General features: G+C 29.0%; 2 protein-coding genes across 2 annotated transcripts; both read left to right on the top strand.

Moving 5' to 3' along the window:
- Positions 1-3,787: 3,787 nt before the first annotated feature.
- Positions 3,788-5,514, top strand: LOC125807374 (bidirectional sugar transporter SWEET9-like). The gene is made up of 6 exons (XM_049487072.1): positions 3,788-3,913; positions 4,012-4,048; positions 4,156-4,366; positions 4,470-4,631; positions 4,831-4,950; positions 5,219-5,514. The coding sequence occupies exons 1-6, from the start codon at positions 3,868-3,870 to the stop codon at positions 5,510-5,512; spliced, it is 870 nt and encodes a 289-aa protein (XP_049343029.1). The 5' UTR covers positions 3,788-3,867; the 3' UTR covers positions 5,513-5,514.
- A 5,092-nt stretch (positions 5,515-10,606) lies between these two features.
- Positions 10,607-12,228, top strand: LOC125807375 (bidirectional sugar transporter SWEET9-like). The gene is made up of 6 exons (XM_049487073.1): positions 10,607-10,732; positions 10,894-10,930; positions 11,034-11,244; positions 11,343-11,504; positions 11,602-11,721; positions 11,953-12,228. Exons 1-6 carry the CDS (start codon positions 10,699-10,701, stop codon positions 12,226-12,228), a joined length of 840 nt encoding a protein of 279 aa, XP_049343030.1. The 5' UTR covers positions 10,607-10,698.
- The last annotated feature ends 7,660 nt before the right edge of the window (positions 12,229-19,888 follow it).

Consider the following 19,888-nt stretch of genomic DNA (forward strand, 5'->3'; position numbering starts at 1 on the left):
GTTTTTACATTTACATATGAACAACTAGGGAGTGTCTCAAAAGAGAAAGACTGAAATGGAGTGATTAGCCCCAATTAAAGATTACAGTTATAAACACCACAAGAAAGAAGAAATCCAAAAAATAAATGGAGAATTTCACCAGAAAAAAAAGTATGTGAGAAAATATTTTCCCACCCATTTTCCGTGCCCTCTCCAGATCCTTTAGTTGGCTTTTGTAGAAACTCCAAATTGAAAAAATTAATATTACGAAGAAGATGACAAAGTTTTGTGGATCACCATTGTGACCAAACCAAGCTTCAAAGAAGTTGCCTCATGGGTTAGATTTTTAAAATTTTATAAACCAAGTTCGTCCTTTGAATCTTATCTTCTTTTATCACAGTGTGAAAAGAATGGAAAGAAAATGTGATTTGTTGTTAACAAAGCAAATTCTTTGCTGATTGAGAAAAGGTTTGTTGCAAAATTAAGCTGACTGAGAAAGAAAGAGATAAGAGAGGAGAGTGAAAGAGAATTAGTAATAAACATGGTTAATGATATTTGATCAAGAAAATTAATCTGATCCATTAAAAATTAAATGAACATATATCAACTATACAAGCTAGGGTAGCACTGGGGGAAACATGAGAGATTATCAATGGAGAGGAGCCTCTTCCCTAAATATACTTTATGGATACGGCTTTTTTCCATTTCCCTTCTCTCCATTTTCCCCAAGTTTTTACTTTAATTGAAGACATTTGGCATATGGAAAAATTAGTGGCTAAAATTTAATTAATTAAATCGATTAAATCAAGGTCTAACCATAATTTAGATAATTAAGATTTCATAAGCAAATTAATAATGTCATAATTATAACAATATATTATCTTGTTCGTAAATACATAATAAACCTTTCTTTACTTTCCTACTTTTTTTTCCCAACGAGTATCTATCTTTCTACCCTCTTTTTTTCCCCAATTAAGTTAATATTTGATTGAAATTTTCTGTGGATCTTTCTCTTTAAAATTAGCTATCGTAGAGAATTGTATTGACAAACAATTTAACTTATGATTCTTTCTTTAAAAAAAATGGAAGATAAATGAGGCTTAGGAAAAAAATTAGGAAGAGAGAAAAGTTTATAATATTTTCATGAATAACATAATATATTGATATAATTGTGGCATTATTAATTATTTGATGAAATATCAATTACCTAAATCATGATTAAAATCTTGATTTAATGAATTAAATCATAGTCATTAATTTTTTCATATGTCATGTGTCTTCAATCAAAGCAAGAACTTGAAGAGAAGAAAAATGGAGAGCAGCAGATCCATATTTTATTATAGTAAGACTTTATGAAGAGTAAGTTCGAGCCTTTAGTAGAAAAATATTTTAATGCTTCTTCTTTGCATGCAATTTAAAATTATGGACGTGATATGTACAGATAGATTATAATAGCAACATGAATAAAGCTAAAACCCCCAATTGTGCCAGACTTTTTAAATTCAACTTTCTTTAGATCATATATTTGCAGCCTGTCCTCTTTGTTCGAACTACATATTGGAGTTTTGATTAAATCTAGATCGCGCACTGCAGAGTCCATTCGAGGGTGTGACGCTCCCAACAAGATTTTTTTCATACCCAGAGCTCGAATTCCAGCCTCTGGTTAAGGGTGAAGTAATCCACCAATGCACCACAACCCATATATATATATATATATATATATATATGATGTAGAATGTATAAAGAAAAATAGAGAAACCTAAATAATAGAATACTAGTATTTTTTTTAAAAAAGAATTAGATGATGAAAATTTATGTATATATTTTGTGATTGGAGATTAAGGATACAATTGTATGCGCCACGTCCTTTGTTTCAATCGTGATTTGGAAAGTATATAGAAAGTTGGACTGAAGATAAATCTTGTCCAGAAGAATTGAAGGGAAAGCTAGAAAGATTATTCAAGACTTTTTTTTTTAGTATCCCCTCCCCTCACTCCTTAATAAAAAGCCTATATATAATAAAATAAAGTCGATAAGATTAGTATAATTTTATAAGTGAAATTTATGAAGTGTAGATAGATCTTAAGAAAATTATGAGACAAATATAATAGTCGAATAAAGTATTTAAAAAAAGTATATCATATATTGGGTATTTATTTTTTCTCTATTGCAAGGAAATTATCTCCCTCATCACCCTCATATGAATTAGGATAGATAAAATGAATTTTTTTATGAATTGATAAGGCAAGAAATTAAAGGTTTGTTTTAGATGAGGGTTTGCTTTTATTTTATTTTTTTTCTTTCTATCACATGTTTATCTAGTAAAAGACAATTCAAAAGTAATATGAACTTTTAATTAGAGATTTATTTTAATTGAGAGACTTCTTATTTACATACATAGTTGGGACATCATATCTCGAGTCTAGTTAGTGAAGTAGGGTAAAAAATTGGTCAATCAATTCTTCACATTTAATTATCAGCATTTCCAAACTTGTAAATTAAACAACGAAATTGGTTCCATCTATATATACACCATACGGATAAATTGCATGTTATGTATAACGTCAATATTTTATCTATGAAAAAAAAACTTGCATGTGGTATGGCCAATAAGAAGGTGGTGGTGGGTCGATTAAAATCATGATCAAATTTAACACTTAACTTTTTGGTAAATAAGTATTTTATTACCAAATAGAAGTTTACAACTCAAAAAATAAAACATAAACAAACTATTCCGACTAGATCGAACACAACTAATAACCTTTTATCTCCTAACCATCTATCAACTAATTTAACTTGGATAGTAGTTCAACATGTCTTTTTTTTTTTTGGTTTTGCACCCGGTGTCCGAAGCCCACATTGGAGCTCTGACTAAATTCAAATCGCGCACTGCAGGGCTATTCGAGGATGGTCACTGATCTCCATCACTTTATGATCCATTCTTTTTGCTGACTAAAAGCACAATTCGTACAGTAAATAAAAGGGAATCTAATTACGTACAGTTTAGTGTGTGTTCACTATTAAAAAAATGTTTTTCAATTTTTTTAACAATTTTTTTATTTACGAAAACAGGCTTCTTAAAATAAGTGAAATGACTTATATAATAAAAATAGAAGAAAAACAAGCTCCATTAGCTTAATTGTGTCTTCCCCGTCCTCTAATATATCTTATCATCACTCTACTTTCTAAAACCCTCATCCTCACCGGTCCAGATTCACCTCTCATGATATTTATTTAAATTATATTTAAATATTTTTAAGATAATATCTTTATAAATATTTTTGAAGAAACATTATCCGCGGTATTGAACACCCCCTTGATGCATGAATTTTAAGCTTAGTGCGGTATGGATTGGTAGATGACATAACAAAAGTTCCATATGGGCCCTGTTTCTTTTAAGATATGAAACCCTGCCACTTGCACCCCCAAAAGAAAAGTTAGCTATAGACAAGGTTGAAAGGTTCTTTATTATTTATAAAGAAATAACGCTTCGCTTGGTTCGTGGGATAAAGTGAGGTATCTCAGAATTAAGTTTGAGATTAAATTTATATTTCATTTGATTGAAGGTATTATTAATCTGGAAATAAATTTTATACCTTAAACCAAATAGAGTATAAATTTAATCCTAACATATCCTACGTAAGAGATGGAATAAATCAATTCAAAAATTATAATTTCGAGATAATTTAGTCCACGAACCAAAAGATCCTGACAATAAAATAAAGAGAAGATCTCCACTAATAGCACCTACTTTCCTACCCTTGCTATATAAACATGTACTTATCAAGCCACCTTCATTCATTGTCCAATAGAACTACCAATTTATTGGAATTATATCACTGACTAATACAGCAAGCCAAGGCATTTTTTATTTGGAAAAAAAAAATAATGGCTGATTTTTCTGTCCACTGGGTTTTTGCATTTGGTGTGCTAGGTAAAATATCATTTTATTTTTTTTAATGTTTTCTTCCTATTATTCATTATAACTTCACAAATAATGATTGTTTTACCTTCTTTTATTATATTTTGCAGGAAACATTGTTTCCTTTTTCGTTTTCCTTTCTCCACTGTATGTCTCTTGATCCTTATGTTCCTCTTCTTCTTTTTAAGTGTACATATAACTTGCGCGATCGATCAATTAATAATTTAATATCATACTTATATATGGTCTTGCAGGCCAACATTTTATAAGATGTACAAAAAAAAATCAACAGAAGGCTATCAATCAATTCCATGCGTTGTTGCCTTATTCAGTGCAATGCTTTGGATTTACTATGCATTTCTCAAGACCAACACTACACTTCTCATCACTATTAACACTTTTGGATGCTTTGTCGAAATTATATACGTTGGCTTCTACCTTTTCTATGCATCAAAGGAAGCCAGGGTAAGTTTTTCGATACAATAAAAATGTAAACGAAGTACTTTTAAAATATTAGATCACCTAAAATATAACTTAATTTTTGACTTGGCTAGTGTAATTAATGCAGGTCCAAACTATAAAGTTACTGCTTTTATTAGTAGTTGGTGGCTTTGGAGCTATTGTCCTAGTGAGCCAATTTCTATTTGAAGGAGCAGTTCGTGTACAAGTGGTTGGGTGGATTTGCCTTGTTTGTTCCTTATGTGTTTTTGTAGCACCTTTATGCATAGTGGTAAGTTTACACATATATATTGTTGAAACATTTTAACTTACTATAAGTAATTGTTTACAATAGGTAGGATTAATTATCTACCAAATTAAATAAGTCAGCAAACTTGTTAATTACGACATGTTAAATTACATCGATATCGTAAAAAAATATTTGTACTATAAATACAGGAAAATGATGTTGACGTTCTTATTTAATGCAGAAACAAGTAATCAAAACAAAGAGCGTGGAATACATGCCATTTCTCCTCTCTGTTTTCCTCACTCTAAGTGCAGTTATGTGGTTCTTCTATGGCCTTCTATTAAAAGACTTCAACATTGCTGTAAGTTTTTTTCTTCTTTTTTTAACTTAATTAGTTGATTTCTCAGATAGTCACTCAACTAATAGTTATTATCTCATAACGTCTCTTTCTTTATTGAAAAAAAATTAGAATTGGAAAAAATAGTGACTTTCTGAGATAATAACTATTAGTTACTAAAAATGGTTAATGAACCCTTCATTTCGTATTCTCGACTTTCATGCATCTATATTATATATATTTATTGAAATATGATACTAATATGTTCCCTTAATTTCTTTTTAATTAATAGATTCCAAATGTATTGGGATTCATATTTGGCATCCTCCAAATGGTGCTCTATGTGATGTACTACAACAAGAAAGAGGAAGAGTTTGTAAAGGAGCAGAATCTTCCAGAGCTAAAAAACCATGTGATAATCTTACACAATGAAAAGAAATTTCCAGAACTAAGTGAAGAGCAAATTATTGAAATTGTGAAACTTGGTTCACTGATTTCATGTACACAAAAGTTTGATTTGGCCTTATGTCTGCATGAAAATATAGCTGAAGATCATAAAAGGCTGCGGAAAACACTGGAAATATGAGACTATACTATAGTAAATTGTTTGATAATTGGGCATGTCAAAAATGCACATAGATTTAAATTATATACACTGACGTGTACGTGTATGCAAACTACTGTATTTATGATGATGATGATGATTCTTTAAGTACCAAATGTAATTATATTTCTCCGATAATTCAAGCTTTGTAGTCCGATCATCTCCTACTATTGTACACAATTTCATGTGTTAATTTTGTGTCACCTCTAATTTTACTATTGTTTTGCTTTTACTAATTAGAAGCATGCCAATTATGGAGAACTTAAATCCAACATTGGGCTAATTTAAGAGCTGTCAAAAATGGGCTGTAAACCACAAGGGTCATTTCCGCTTTTGTCCCTATTTTGTGCTAGTTGCTATTTTTATTTTCTGCTACAATAACTTTTTTGTAGATATAAATTTATATTTTTTCATCATAATCTATTATTTTTTGCTACAATAACTTTTTTCGTAGATATAAATACTTGAATCCATTTTTTTAAAATATAAGTGATTAGTCATTACCAAGAGTAGTTATTTAAAATAAATAATCATTTCCATTAATGACTAAGCTGATGACTGGCCATTAGCTCAAATAGTTGATTCTATTTTCCAATCTAATTAACTACCAATAATCCATGGTTATATAGATTATAGGGAAATATAAACTTACACCAAATTCTGAATAAACCAGTTGAAGTGATCCAAATCAAACATTATATCAGTTATTAATCAAGCCATATGCTTACTATGGATCTAAATTTGTTATAAGTTCAAAATGTATTAATATTACTTTCGGATACTTAATAAACTCTAAGGTAATGTATGTATGTTCTTATTTCTTATGATGTCAATCGACTCTATATGCCTTGATTCTAAATTAGTCTGCGTAAATAATTTTTATCATTGAATAATTTTATATATTCTTATGTTGACAGAGTTTTCCATAGTAGATTACCTTATAAAGCATCATTTCTTTTACCCGCAGCTATTACAATTTCTGTCATTGCTTTTGCCTTTCGGATGAGCACTCTGTAGTGAGCACTTTATGTGCACTGGGTAAACCCATTGTGTATTTGATGTGTGCACTCTCGTAAAAAAGAAATCACCTTTCATTAATCTTAATCTACTAAAATTTGAATCTGATTTCTATAATATCCCCCACTTCATTAATCGTTAGGCCATATCATCAAATGTGACTAGTGCAACTATATACCTTAAGTGCGACTAGTACAAATAGTGAAAATGTTGCATTTCAATTTCACGAACGTAGAATGGGTCAAAGATTAAGTGCGATGCGACTATGACTTGTTAATAATTGGGTTGATGTATAAGTTATGATCGGTATATCATGAATCATGTAATATTATAAAAAAGTTGAAAACATTTAAATATTCCAAACCCCTTCACGGTGATGGAATATTCTTACTAAAACATATATACTATATCAATATGATTCGTTCAAGTTTGGGTGGGTTATTAACTCAACATTTCGACCTGCCTGATTCAGTTTATGTTAAAGTTGGGAAATGATTAGAACGAATATGGTATTAATTGATTCATGAGAATTATCGATAAACTTACATAAAGTCACCAATTTATTAACTCAACATATCGATATGCCTAATTCGGCTTATGTAAAAGTTGGGGAGTGGATTAGGAATTATGGCTGAATATCTAGTATTAATTCATTCATGAGAAATTTCGTAAAAATAATTTTTTTAAAAATATTTGAAATACATATAAAGTCATAATAAAGGAAACAAATATTAATAGGGGAATCTTAATTACTCTATTGATTAACTATCAGAATTTTCACCTAATTCTTGGATGAATATATTAATCAATCAATAGTATAGATAAACACAAATTTATTTCAACTTAGAGCTGTTTTCTACTCTAAACTTAATATTACATGCTTATTTGGAGCCGTCACGATTTCAAAAATGGTCCACTGAGTACATATTATTATGAGTTAAAAGTTATTAAAGCAAACAATATGCTTCCATGTGTGGCTTTATGATCATCAGTTATTTTCATATGTTTTAGTATTCAAGTTTTCCACGCAAATTTATTTGGATGATGTAACAAACAAATCACAAATATATAGCTGTATAATATATACTAACTTTTTAGAAACGCGCTAAGGTCCTTTTTCCAATAATAATGTTTTTCTTCACCTTTTCCATGAAATAATCATAACCAAACAAATATTGTTCAATTAGCATACGACGTACCAATATTAAAGCACGAAAGCTTTTCAAAGTGGCACCAATATCTATACCTTTATTGTAAATATTCACCGTCTATTTATATCATCGAGCAACGTATTTGCTTTCATGATATGGGTGTTAAATAAGCGAATCAAATCAAATCTGAAAGGATCAAAATGACTAATAAATTAATAAGAGCCAAATTAAATATATAAGAAAATATATACTATTTTATATATAAAAAAATGCATATTTTATGTATAATATATATTACTATAAAAAATATAGATTTCTCGACTAATATTTAATAAGTGGACGACTATTTATGTTTGTTTTCTCAATTAATAGGTATTAATAAGCCACTCAAAGATTGATTGACCAAAATATGTCAAGTTAAATATAACTTAAACAATGAATCATCGCTCAATCCATATACTTCAATTATTAAGTAATTCTTATTTTATTATCATATATAACATATTAAACAAAAAAATATTATGGCAAAGTTTCTCATTAACTAATTATTTGGACTACATGTTAATCTATATCAACCAACTTTTAAATGAATTGAATCGAATGTATCAAAATAATTTGAGTTAATAAATATACGAAACAAATATGCTTTCTTGGCTAATTTTCCCACCCGTATTCCATGATAGTGATGCATTATATTCAACTTGTCCAATAAAAGGGAAAAAGAGAATGTGGTACGAAACATCTTTGAACGTTCAATCATTGGAACATGCATAATTCATAATTCATAATTCATGAAACAACAGTATCCACAAATCCCTAAAGGCAAAAGAAATTAATCTTATCCAATGATTAAAAGGGGAGAAAAAAGTGAAGACTAAAAAGAAACATTTCTACTGTTTTGTGCTGCCATCTGTATTAATTTATGTATAGAAAAAAAAAATCTCTATTTAGCTGCCATCTGTATAATTTAGTTTAAATTCTGATATTATACTCCGTCTTATATTAACTGTCTATTTTATAATTAATTTTTTAAAAAAAAATACAATAAGTTTGTAAAGTTATAGAAAAATAAGGAATGAAGTCTACTTTCTTATTTATAATTTTTTTAAAAGAATATATAAAGAAAGAAATTAAGTGAGCAATTAATATAAAACGGGAAAAGCAAGTAATTACAACGTAAAATAGCAAAGTACGCAAACAATTAATCTCCTGATCATTAATACTTAATAGCTTTATCGAGCCAAACAATCTTAGGTGGATATCTTGTTGATTGTGAGTTGGGCAACTATAATAATTGAAGCCTAATCATTACTCCCTCGGTCTAATAATATTTGTCCATTAATTTTGTATACTTTTTAAGAAACTATAAATAAAATGTCAATTTTACTATATCAACCTTTAAATATATACAATGTCTTGATTTCATAAAGTGCATAAGTATTATTGGACATTCTAAAATAGTATAGTGGACAACTATTATTGAACGGAGGGAGTAATACTTAATATTTTTATATTTTTTAAATTTGTATAATTTAGAGTCAAACTAATTTAAGAAACATTGAAATTGATGTAGTAGAGAATGTATGACATAACCCACCCAGATCGACAAGATAAGCCAAATAAAGCAACGCAATGCGAAGCATATCATCCTTGTGATTTTTCATTTAGGCCATTTTAGAAAATTGAACACAGCAATATAGCAAAAAAGAGTGGCCCCACTCTATTATTTTTGCCAAATGGCAGGCAATTATTGGTTCCAATATCATTTCTGGATTGTTATTTTGGTGATTTGGAACTCATGCTGAACAGAAAATAAGCACTCATCTGGTCATGAGATTTTTTCGGACTTTTCTCACTTTATTCTAAAATCAATGTTTGGTATAAATATTTCAAATATAAGAACTTATTTTACATATTTTTTTAAAAAAATTATTTTCGTAAAATAATTATATTTAAATTCTAAATATTTATAACGAAAATATAAATAAATACAATTCTAACAAAAAAAAATAGTTATATTTTTATGATCATACTCCCGCTAATTTTTTTTTGAGATCCCTCCAATATTAAAGAACTTTAGTGCCCATACGATTGGAGGATGACATAATGAAAGTGTAACTTGGGACCCATTAATTTTAGGATATTATCATTTCATTCCTCAAACAACAGCAAATTTGAGTTTGAGGAACTTTAATGTATATACATCGATATTGTAACGGAATTATACACAATCACGTCACATAAAAAATAAATATAAGCAAATTTAGGTAAGATGAGTAATCGTTGCGATCAATCTTTACTTGGGTAACCGGACGATTTATTAGTTACTTTTTCTAGTTGATATATATAAATTGTACTATACAAAATATATATTTATACGCAACTATATATACACATATGATATATTTGCAAACAATATTTAGTACAATTGGATAATCGACTATACTTCAACTAGTTCTTCATAAATAATTATTTGATATAATTATATCTATTAAAATATACAGATAAATAATGTACTCCCTTAGTTCATTTTTATTTGTTCATTATACTATTTTGGAATGTTTAACAATACTTGTTCATTTTATAAAAGCAATGAATAATTTACCATGTTGTGTCTATTTTACTCTTGCTATTAAATATTACTATTCATTTTTCAATGTTTGAATGACTTATATTTAATTCATGCGTCATGTCAATAATGAATAACGGACATAAAAGGAGTATAAGAATTCTCTATAATGTTAGTGTATCTAAATTGATTTCCCATTTGCAAGGGTTTCTTTTTTCTTAATACATGTGTCCAAATACATCAGAAAACAAAAGACCTTTTTGTTGTTCCACCTACTTTAATTTTGCCTATATATATGTCAATCAATTAGCTCTCATAATTCCATTGCCAAGTAAAACTTGCAACTCTTGAAGCTCTTTGTGATAAAAAACAAATTGAGCTAGAGATTTGCATATATATATTCTTTGTTCAGGAAAAAGAAATTAAAAACCATGGTTGGCATTAGTGACATTTTTCTTAGTATTTGTAAGTTATTCCTATAATTATATTTCATGGATGTGACATTTCATCGTACTAGCATATATCCAATAATGTTTTACGTTAACATTTTTTTAATAAGTAGTACGCGCTCTTTTCGAAAAACTTCATAAGTTCATATCTCACTTATTTCCTTTCTCAATTTTCAGGCATGGCCGTCTCGTTCATTGTGTTCCTTGCACCATTGTGAGTCTCTCATTGCTTGAATCTTCATTTGTTTTAGTGCGATTAATGATGATTAAAATAAATTAGTACCTACTAATTACATATATATGTACACATTTTTCAGGCCAACATTTTATAATATTTACAAGAAGAAATCAACAGAAGGCTATCAATCAATTCCATATGTGGTTGCTCTATGCAGTGCAATGATTTTGATATACTATGTACTTCTTAAAGGACACATGGTTGGCGTTATCATAATAAACGCCATTGGTGTCTTTATTGAAACAATTTACATTGTTTTCTACATTTTCTATGCACCAAAGAAAGCCAAGGTAAGTTTTTTGTATACACTAATAAACGTAAACTAACAAAGTTGTACTTTTAAAGTATCTGATCACCTAAAAGATAATTTTTGACGTTGCACGTGCAGGTCCAAACTATAAAGCTACTTCTTTTATTTGTGGTGGTTGGCTATGGAGGAGTTTTTCTCGTCGCTCAATTTCTATTAAAAGGAGCAATTCGTACCCAAATTGTTGGATGGATATCTACTGCGTTTTCAGTATGTACGTTTGTAGCACCATTAGGCATAATGGTATGTCTACGAATGTAATAATTATAATAATCGTTTTAAATTATTTTAAAAATTATGTATATTCAAATTTAATTTTGTATTATTTCATATTATGCAGAGAAAAGTTATCAAAACAAAGAATGTGGAATACATGCCATTTCTCCTATCGTTTTTCCTCACACTAAGTGCTGTTCTGTGGTTCATCTATGGTTTTACTATGAAAGACTATGTCATTTATGTAAGTATTCTATTTTTAAGGTTCAGTCCCTCTCCCCAATTTTCTATTTAGGGCACGTTCTATGAGTTTAACTGAAAAATTCATCAGAAATATTATTGACTAGCCAAATTCCAATGATAATATATCAAAAGTTTCTATAAGAAATTAGCGATTTTCTGATAGTGTGAATCATATAGTATTTGTATATGCTTGGTGATTAAAATTCTGAATTCGTCTTTGTCTGAATTATAGGGACCAAACATCTTAGGATTCACTTTGGGTGTGGTCCAAATGGTGCTATATGTGGTGTACAAAAACAAGAAAGAGAGTAATGTTACAAAGGAGCAGAAACTTTCAGAGGTACTACAAAATCATGTGATAATATTAGAAGATGGGAAAGAGCTTACTCAATTAACTCAAGAACAAATTATTGACATTTGGAAGCTTGGTACACTGATTTATTCTGAGAAACTTAATGCAAGTGCAGCTGAAGTTGGCAATAATAGGCCAAATATTCAAACTAATTAAGACCTAAATTAATTAATCTAATATTGGATAATTGTCATTTTCGTAATTAATCCTTACGTGTTGTGTTTGTGTACACAAGAGAATTCTAATTAGATCTTCATGTAATAATAATTCTCTTGTTGTGCCAATGTACCTAGCTAGAACAAGAAAATGCTTGTATGTATTTTCTTTGTTATAAATAAAATTACGTTTTTTTTCGTATTATTAATATTATGTTGCACTTACATATAATCCCTTTGATTTTTATCTTAATTTCGTCCTATTGTTTAACAATTCCTAACTAATTGATTCTATTTCGATACCAATGTTATGCTCTAGCTCTCGTAAATCTATTATTTTTGCTCATTTTTAAAAAAAAATTATTATTGTTATTCTTCACATTTTATACGGCGAACTAGTAATTAAATTATGTGTAATACAGTACTTTCTCCTGTTAAAAATGAATGAAGAGTTCAAAATATGAGAAATAAATCTTTTACATGTTACATTAAAATAATTGGACACTACCTAAGCATAGTTAAAATTACACATTCGTCTTATTAATGAAGAATGTATCAATAGTATAAAATTTATTTTAAGGTTACAAATCTCACATTTTAAGAAACTTAACTATCAATAGATATTTTTTCAGTAATTTGATAGTGTAAAAAAAATCTCATGTTAACGATGGATATAATTTAAATTCATTAAAATGTGCTACTGTTTGTTTAGTTAGTCATGGACGTTCATACATAATATTTATCTACTTTCTTAGAATTAGTTTTCGTATTGATAAAAAAAAACTTTTTTAGAAAAGAACCTAGGTCCTAGGATTAATAAATATATATCTGATATCAATTCCAAAATCAAGTTGTATGGCAGTTTCATTCATATGCAGAGCTAGGTGGGGTTTATGGGTTCGGACAAATTCAGTAGTTTTTTCATAGATCTTGTATTTGTATTAGAAAATTAATTAAATATAAATGTATATTAATTTGTGAACTCCTAACAAAATTTATTGACGATTCTAAAGGAAATTTAAAACCCCTCTTTATTTTGGCTCCGCCTCTGATTTCATTGGTGACCAGGAAAAATATTGCATATAGAAGTTTGTTTTCTGACGTAAATTGCTGTCTCGTAAACATCTTTTTATACTTTTGAGAAAGCTATAAAAGTGTATAAATCTTTAAATCCTCCTTTTGTAGCCCACTCCTCTTTAATATTCATATATCTCAAAAAATAGTTACACATTTTAAAACAATTCTATCTACTTAGTGATATCAAATGAAGAAGAAGAAGACACAAATTTGACCGCTTAAAAAAATAACTATAGTATAGTGTCCACTAACCAATACACATATATTATACGCTAAGTATATACATATTATATAGAAAATTGTACAAAGTATATATATTATATATAGGTTAAAATTTACTTTTCATACATATATATTAAATCTTAAACACCCTTAACAAAAATTATTGCTTCACCACTAGATAATATGGCTCAAAAGAAAGATTCACACAGACCATATCCCTTTTCTCCAATCATATATATGTGTAAGATCGATTTAACAAATTAAAATTATTTTGGATTTTGGATGATTATAAATATCAACAGATCATAAAGCAAGAGACTCGTGGATTTCCATTTCAACTTTTTTTTGTGCCTTTTTGAAGTAATCATGAAAACAAAGAACTGGGAGTGGAAGACAAAATTAACCAAGAATGATCTCAACTAATTGTGTTTTATATATTAATTACATGACCCCCTCGTTACGAAATCTTCCACTTTCATGGTAGTATACGTCCTTTAGATAACATGCATTATATTGAACTTTAGTTACTTTTTATATGAAATGAGTTCATGCCAATCTCTTACTATAGTACTAGAATATGTTTCATGGTTATTTATAATATAAAAATCGTTTTTTCCTGAATTATCTGATCTTATTATATGTGTCTTGTCTAAGGATATTTATTGATTATAAGTTGAATGGATAAGTTAGAAAATTTTAATTTGTCAAACACAGGGTGTACTGTGAAGGGTACCTTTTACCAAATACCAATTAGACATAGAAAAACATAAAAGTAAAGCTTGTTATTTTGCTAATTGTTGTGTATGAACCATTCAGCGTGTACTTAAGTTAATTTTACGAGCTATCTATTATGTCCCATCAATATAAGTACTACAAGTAACTGCATTTGTACATCTAAACTTGGACAAATAGGAGATTCACCTAATATATGTTTTTATCGTGACATTTAAACCTTAAGACTTCATGGCAACTTCATTATTGACCACTAAAATACATCCTTAGAATACCTAGTTTTGAAATTCTTTTTAAGCGATTCAGTTATTGGAAAGAAAAAAAGGTTCTAAAGCTTTGATTAAAAGACCTCTAGAGTATAAATCGTTGTAACCACTATACTATCTTGGAAATAATAATAATAATAATAATATAATGACTTTTTCACTTTCATATCGCTCACGATTAATTATCTTACGTACGTATGATCAAACACATATGATGTAACTTTAACAATATGTGATGCACCCAATATATTTGTGTATCCATGAATTAGACTTTCATTGGTTGCAGTTAAATCAATGCCTCTTTTGGAGTCACTAATGGTGATGATGAAACTTCGAAATCAAATTGCTTTCTTAAGGATGATCCTCATAATCCAAATGATTATTAACAAAAAGAGAGTAGCATCTACATTAAAATGAAACAATAGGGTCATTTGCGCACTTTTGCCCTTTCCTAGGGTGGTCTTTAATTTTTGTCCTCGAATAAAATAAATTTATGTGCATAACTTCATATTTTTGTATCATAATATCTTATTCCATGTCTTTAAAAATTCTATTTCCTGCTAGGCATAAGTTCAAACAATTCGATGGGTAAAACATGCAATTAAATACTAAAAATATGATTTCAACATTCATATTAATGGGTATGGGGTCATTTCTCAATGTTTTTTCTTATAGAGATAAACTTACTCCCAAATTCAATTTTTATTTTTTTAAAACTAACTACTCCTGACTCATCACCAAAATCAGTCCTATTGATATTTGTAAATTATATTGATTTATTCTCACCAACTTGCACTGAAATAATTATTTACATGAAGACAGTTAAAACCTACCTTTAATAAAACAAAAGGTGAGATAGGTGCAATCGACCCAATTTTGTTATCTTTAGTTGCAGATCTAATTCACTCTAATTTTGGATTGGGTCCAGAATCCAACTTTAGTGTATCAGGAGAGAAATTAAATCGAACTTAATTCTTCGTTTTTTGGCAAAAAAATACTTTACATCACTTGCAGCTGAGATTAATTACAATATGTTTGATTTATTTTTGTGTTGGAATAACCATTTATTGGAGAAAAGAGAACGACATAATTAATGGTTATAGAAAAATAAAGATGACCAATTTTTTTATTAAGAGGAGAGTGTATCATTCAAATTTCTATACATATGATATCATTAATGAGGTAATAGCTATCTTAAACTTCAATTATTAAAAAAAAAAAAGATAGGAATTAAAGAAATGTATTATCAATTTTAGTACTCCAAACTCCAAAGTTTTACAAGACAGTCTCCGATTAATTAATGTTATTATTAATATATTTAATATAAACTCATTAACCAACCAAATTATTAAAAAAAATCTTCAAAAATAAGTTCTTTTAGATATTGTATATACACAGTCTAACAATAAGTTACCCGCCACCAAATAATATGGTATAGTGGATGAAGTTGTTTATCGCTTTACCAAAGGTCTCATGTTTGAGTTTTAGATAACAGTTGATAGAGAGTGCGTCCCTCCAAATGAGGCTCTTTACGATGCGAATCTGATATACCCATACTCCAATACGAGTACATATGCTCTTGCAAAATATTGCTACACAAAAGGAACGTTCCCAAATCCCAATGGACCAAAAAAGTGGGTTGGGCCGGTCTGATTTTGGAATCAATGGGCTGGATCATCAAGTAGGGAAAATTAAGGGTGTGTTTGGTATGAAGGAAAACATTTTCCGGAAAATGTTTTCCAATTTTTTCATGTTTGGTTGGGTTAAATGTTTTGGAAAATGTTTTCCAAATCAACTCATTTTCCTCAAATTTAAGGAAAATGACTTCCTTTCAAAACTTAAGGAAAACATTTTCCAAAACTCTCTTCCAACTTCCAATTAAAAAAAAAATTGTTGAAAAAATCAATTTATTTTGTCCCTACCCTCAAACCAGCCCCCAACCAACCCCCACACACACCCACCCCTACCCCCCCAAAAAAAAATTTTAAGTATGTTTTTAAAAAATATTTTCAACTTCAAAATTTCATTTTTTCACCTTACCTTGACCCCCCCCTCACGCACCTCCTACCCAGCCCCCACCCCTACCAGCCCCCCCCCCCACCCAAAAAAATAAAATTTAAGTTTGTTTTTTAAAAATATTTTCAACTTCAAAATTTCATTTTTTCACCCTACCCTTGACCCCCTCAGCCCCCCACCCCCAAAAAAAAAATTAAGTTTGTTTTTAAAAATATTTTCAATTTCAAAATTTCATTTTTTCACCCCTACCCTCGACCCCCACCCACCCACGCCCTACCAGCCCCCCTCCCCCCCCCAAAAAAAATAAAAAAATTAAGTTTGTTTTTAAAAAGTATTTTCAATTTCAAAATTTCATTTTTTCACCCCTACCCCTACCCCTACCCCTCTACCAGCTCCCATCCCCCAAAAAAAAATTAAGTTTGTTTTTAAAAAATATTTTCAACTTCAAAAATTCAATTTTTCACCCCTACCACCCCCCAACCCCACCCCCAAAAAAATTTAAGTTTGTTTTTAAAAAAATATTTTCAATTTCAAAAATTATTTTCTACCCTAGTAAAAATAAAAGATATTTCTCAAAAAAAAAAAAATCATTCATAAATCAAACACTAAAAATCTTTTCCGAAAATATTTTCTACTCACCAACCAAACATGAGAAAATAAGTCAAAAATCAACTTGTTTTCCAGGAAAACATTTTCCTTCATACCAAACACACCCTAAGCAGAAATTTCGCAGAAAACTGCTTCATAAATAAGGGTGGGCATAAATACAGAAAAACCGAACCGAACCGAATCGAACTAATACAATTCTTCAGTTTTTCGGTTTGGTGTCATTGTTATTTTTTCAAAAGTTCGGTTCTTCAGTTTGGTGTAAGGGACTCAAAACTTCGATGCACCGAAGAACCAAACTTTTATTTTAAAAAATTAATTTTTTTTATATATATATTTAAAGTATGGGTATTCCCTTAACTAAAAATTAAAAATTCAACTAACAATTAAATCATTCATGAACGTAGCAACAAATTTACAATTCAATAGATACCTTCAAATATTAATTTTCAAGAGAAACTCAAACATATTTCTACCGATGTACACTATGTAAAGGAACCGTCTTCGTACTTATTTTTATTGAGAAGTAGTTGGAGGCACAAGTTCTTGATAATGACAAATATAGTCTTTTAGTTAGCACAATAAGTGTTCCACGGTGAGATGCATCATTCCTTAACATAGTTTTAAATTTTTAAGTATCTTATACTTTGTACTTATTTTATTTTTCATTCACACCGAAAAACCAATTTAAAAACACCGAACTAAACCGAATCGAAGTACAAAAAATCGAACCGAACTGAATTAGTTTGATTTGATATACGGTGCACACTTTTCTAAAATAAAAATCGAATCGAAATTTGATAAAACCGAACCGAAGAACCAAACGCCCACTCCAATCATAAACGACTCTTTTTAAAAAAACATTTCTTTCAACTTACAAAATTTTTAGATAGTGATCTAAACTTTTCCTTTAATAGAACTAAAAATCTCATGACAAATATCAAGTTTACTTTCTAATATTGATATAAATTATTGTAAACATTAAATAATCTAATATTTTATTTGTAAAATTGAGCAAACGAATGCAACGTTTCGGAAGGACAATTTCCCAAAAGTTAATACTATTTGCACACCTTCACAAAATTTAACTGGCGGCTTAATGAAAGGCAATTTGCGTAGTTAAGACCTGAAAGTTTCCCTGAGAAAAGCTGGTTGACTTTTTGTAAGATTCTAATCTAATCCAACTAGCAAATAATTAAACACGAATTTATCATATTTTTATTATTTAATTATATATTTTTAGGTAAATCAAATGTGCCAAAATTCTTCTGGATAATACATGACAATGAGACTCAATATTAAAACTTATTATCTGGTGTGATTAGTTTCACCCATTCTTATCAAACCACTCCCAAAATATGAAATCAAGCTTAATACATGTTGGGGTATGTAATTACATAATCAACTACCACTTGTTTTCTTAATAAAAGGTGGGCTCTCATTGTCTAATCCTTAGGTAATCAACTATTTATTTTTCTTCTCAAAACAAGCAAGATGTTACACTCTATCTTCCCGAAAACTCGAATAAGATTTGATCAAATTCAATAACTTTTGCCTTAAAAATAAATTTTAGGACTCGTTAAATTGAAATCATGGTTCGGCATAACTTAAAACAAATTGCAAATTAAACCTACTCTATAATACGCCGCCGTGACTAGATCTCAATAAAACCAACAAAAACTGTCATGCTTTCATCAATTTCATTCGTGCATATTTTTTTATATATATTTCTTTTTAATTATAAACGTGAAGAAAAGATATATAATGGCCAAAACAAGAATAAACTAAAATTGTGACTATTACGTGTCAACTCCGTCTGAGTTTTCAAAATTGAATATTGTAATATACTTTAGAATAGCAACTTGATAATGTAGATTCAATTTGTATACACTAAGAAAATTAAAGAATTTTATTATATCATGTTTTACAAGATTTTTTAACACCGTGAATGTATAGAAGTTAACATGAAATATACAACAACAACAATATATTCAGTGTAATTTCATATATGAATTCAAAAAGATAGGAAACCTTATCTCTATTTTTACAGGGTAGAGAAGTCGTTTGCAATGGACCCTCAACACAAAAATGTATAAGAAAAAGAGACGTAATATAATAGTTCACAATAATCAAGCCTAGATTTTATATAGAACTTTGTAGAATTAAAACTTGAAAAAATAATAATGGACTTCTTGTAATGGGACCAAAATTCAAATGGATGCATGAATAATTGAACTAAAATAATGCGAGTAGTAATTAATTAGCTGAGGTAATCTTTTTAGATCAACATTAAGTTAAAGTCTGGAAAATAATAAAACGTCCAAAAATTAATGCTACTCAAATCAGACACGTTCTTTTACGCTGCCGTCTCAACAACTACGTACTCCATTTATGGAGTAGTCAAAACAATAAAAAATGAAAGTGAATGACATAACAAAAAATGTTGGTTTATGGAAAATAATTTAATATTTGATCAATCATTTGTCATTTACTCCTATGATGTTGAATACACTGAAATTGGCCATCTCTTTTGTCCCCATTAGAATTTAATAAACAATGCTCATCCTTTTTTTCCTTTTATTTTTTGATGCCCTGCATGTATGGCAGAGCTCGATTAATTTGAATTTGCTTAGTATAGCGTTCACTTGAAATAATCAAAATATTTTTTATCAAGAACTTTATATATATATGCTCGAATTCTGAATTTTTGATTTAAAAAAATAGTGGTCCTGTCCATTTCGT

This window comes from Solanum verrucosum, unplaced genomic scaffold (genome assembly GCF_900185275.1).
Source record: "Solanum verrucosum unplaced genomic scaffold, falcon-dt-bn FXZP01000183.1, whole genome shotgun sequence".
Taxonomy (NCBI): Eukaryota; Viridiplantae; Streptophyta; class Magnoliopsida; order Solanales; family Solanaceae; genus Solanum; species Solanum verrucosum.

Coding starts and splice junctions, on each gene's coding strand:
- LOC125807374 (XM_049487072.1), top strand. CDS start 3,868: ATGGCTGATTTTTCTGTCCACTGGGTTTTTGCATTTGGTGTGCTAG. Junction 4,049..4,155: donor TTCGTTTTCCTTTCTCCACT/GTATGTCTCTTG, acceptor ATGGTCTTGCAG/GCCAACATTTTATAAGATGT. Junction 4,951..5,218: donor TAAAAGACTTCAACATTGCT/GTAAGTTTTTTT, acceptor TTTAATTAATAG/ATTCCAAATGTATTGGGATT.
- LOC125807375 (XM_049487073.1), top strand. CDS start 10,699: ATGGTTGGCATTAGTGACATTTTTCTTAGTATTT. Junction 10,733..10,893: donor TGACATTTTTCTTAGTATTT/GTAAGTTATTCC, acceptor CTCAATTTTCAG/GCATGGCCGTCTCGTTCATT. Junction 11,245..11,342: donor ATGCACCAAAGAAAGCCAAG/GTAAGTTTTTTG, acceptor TTGCACGTGCAG/GTCCAAACTATAAAGCTACT.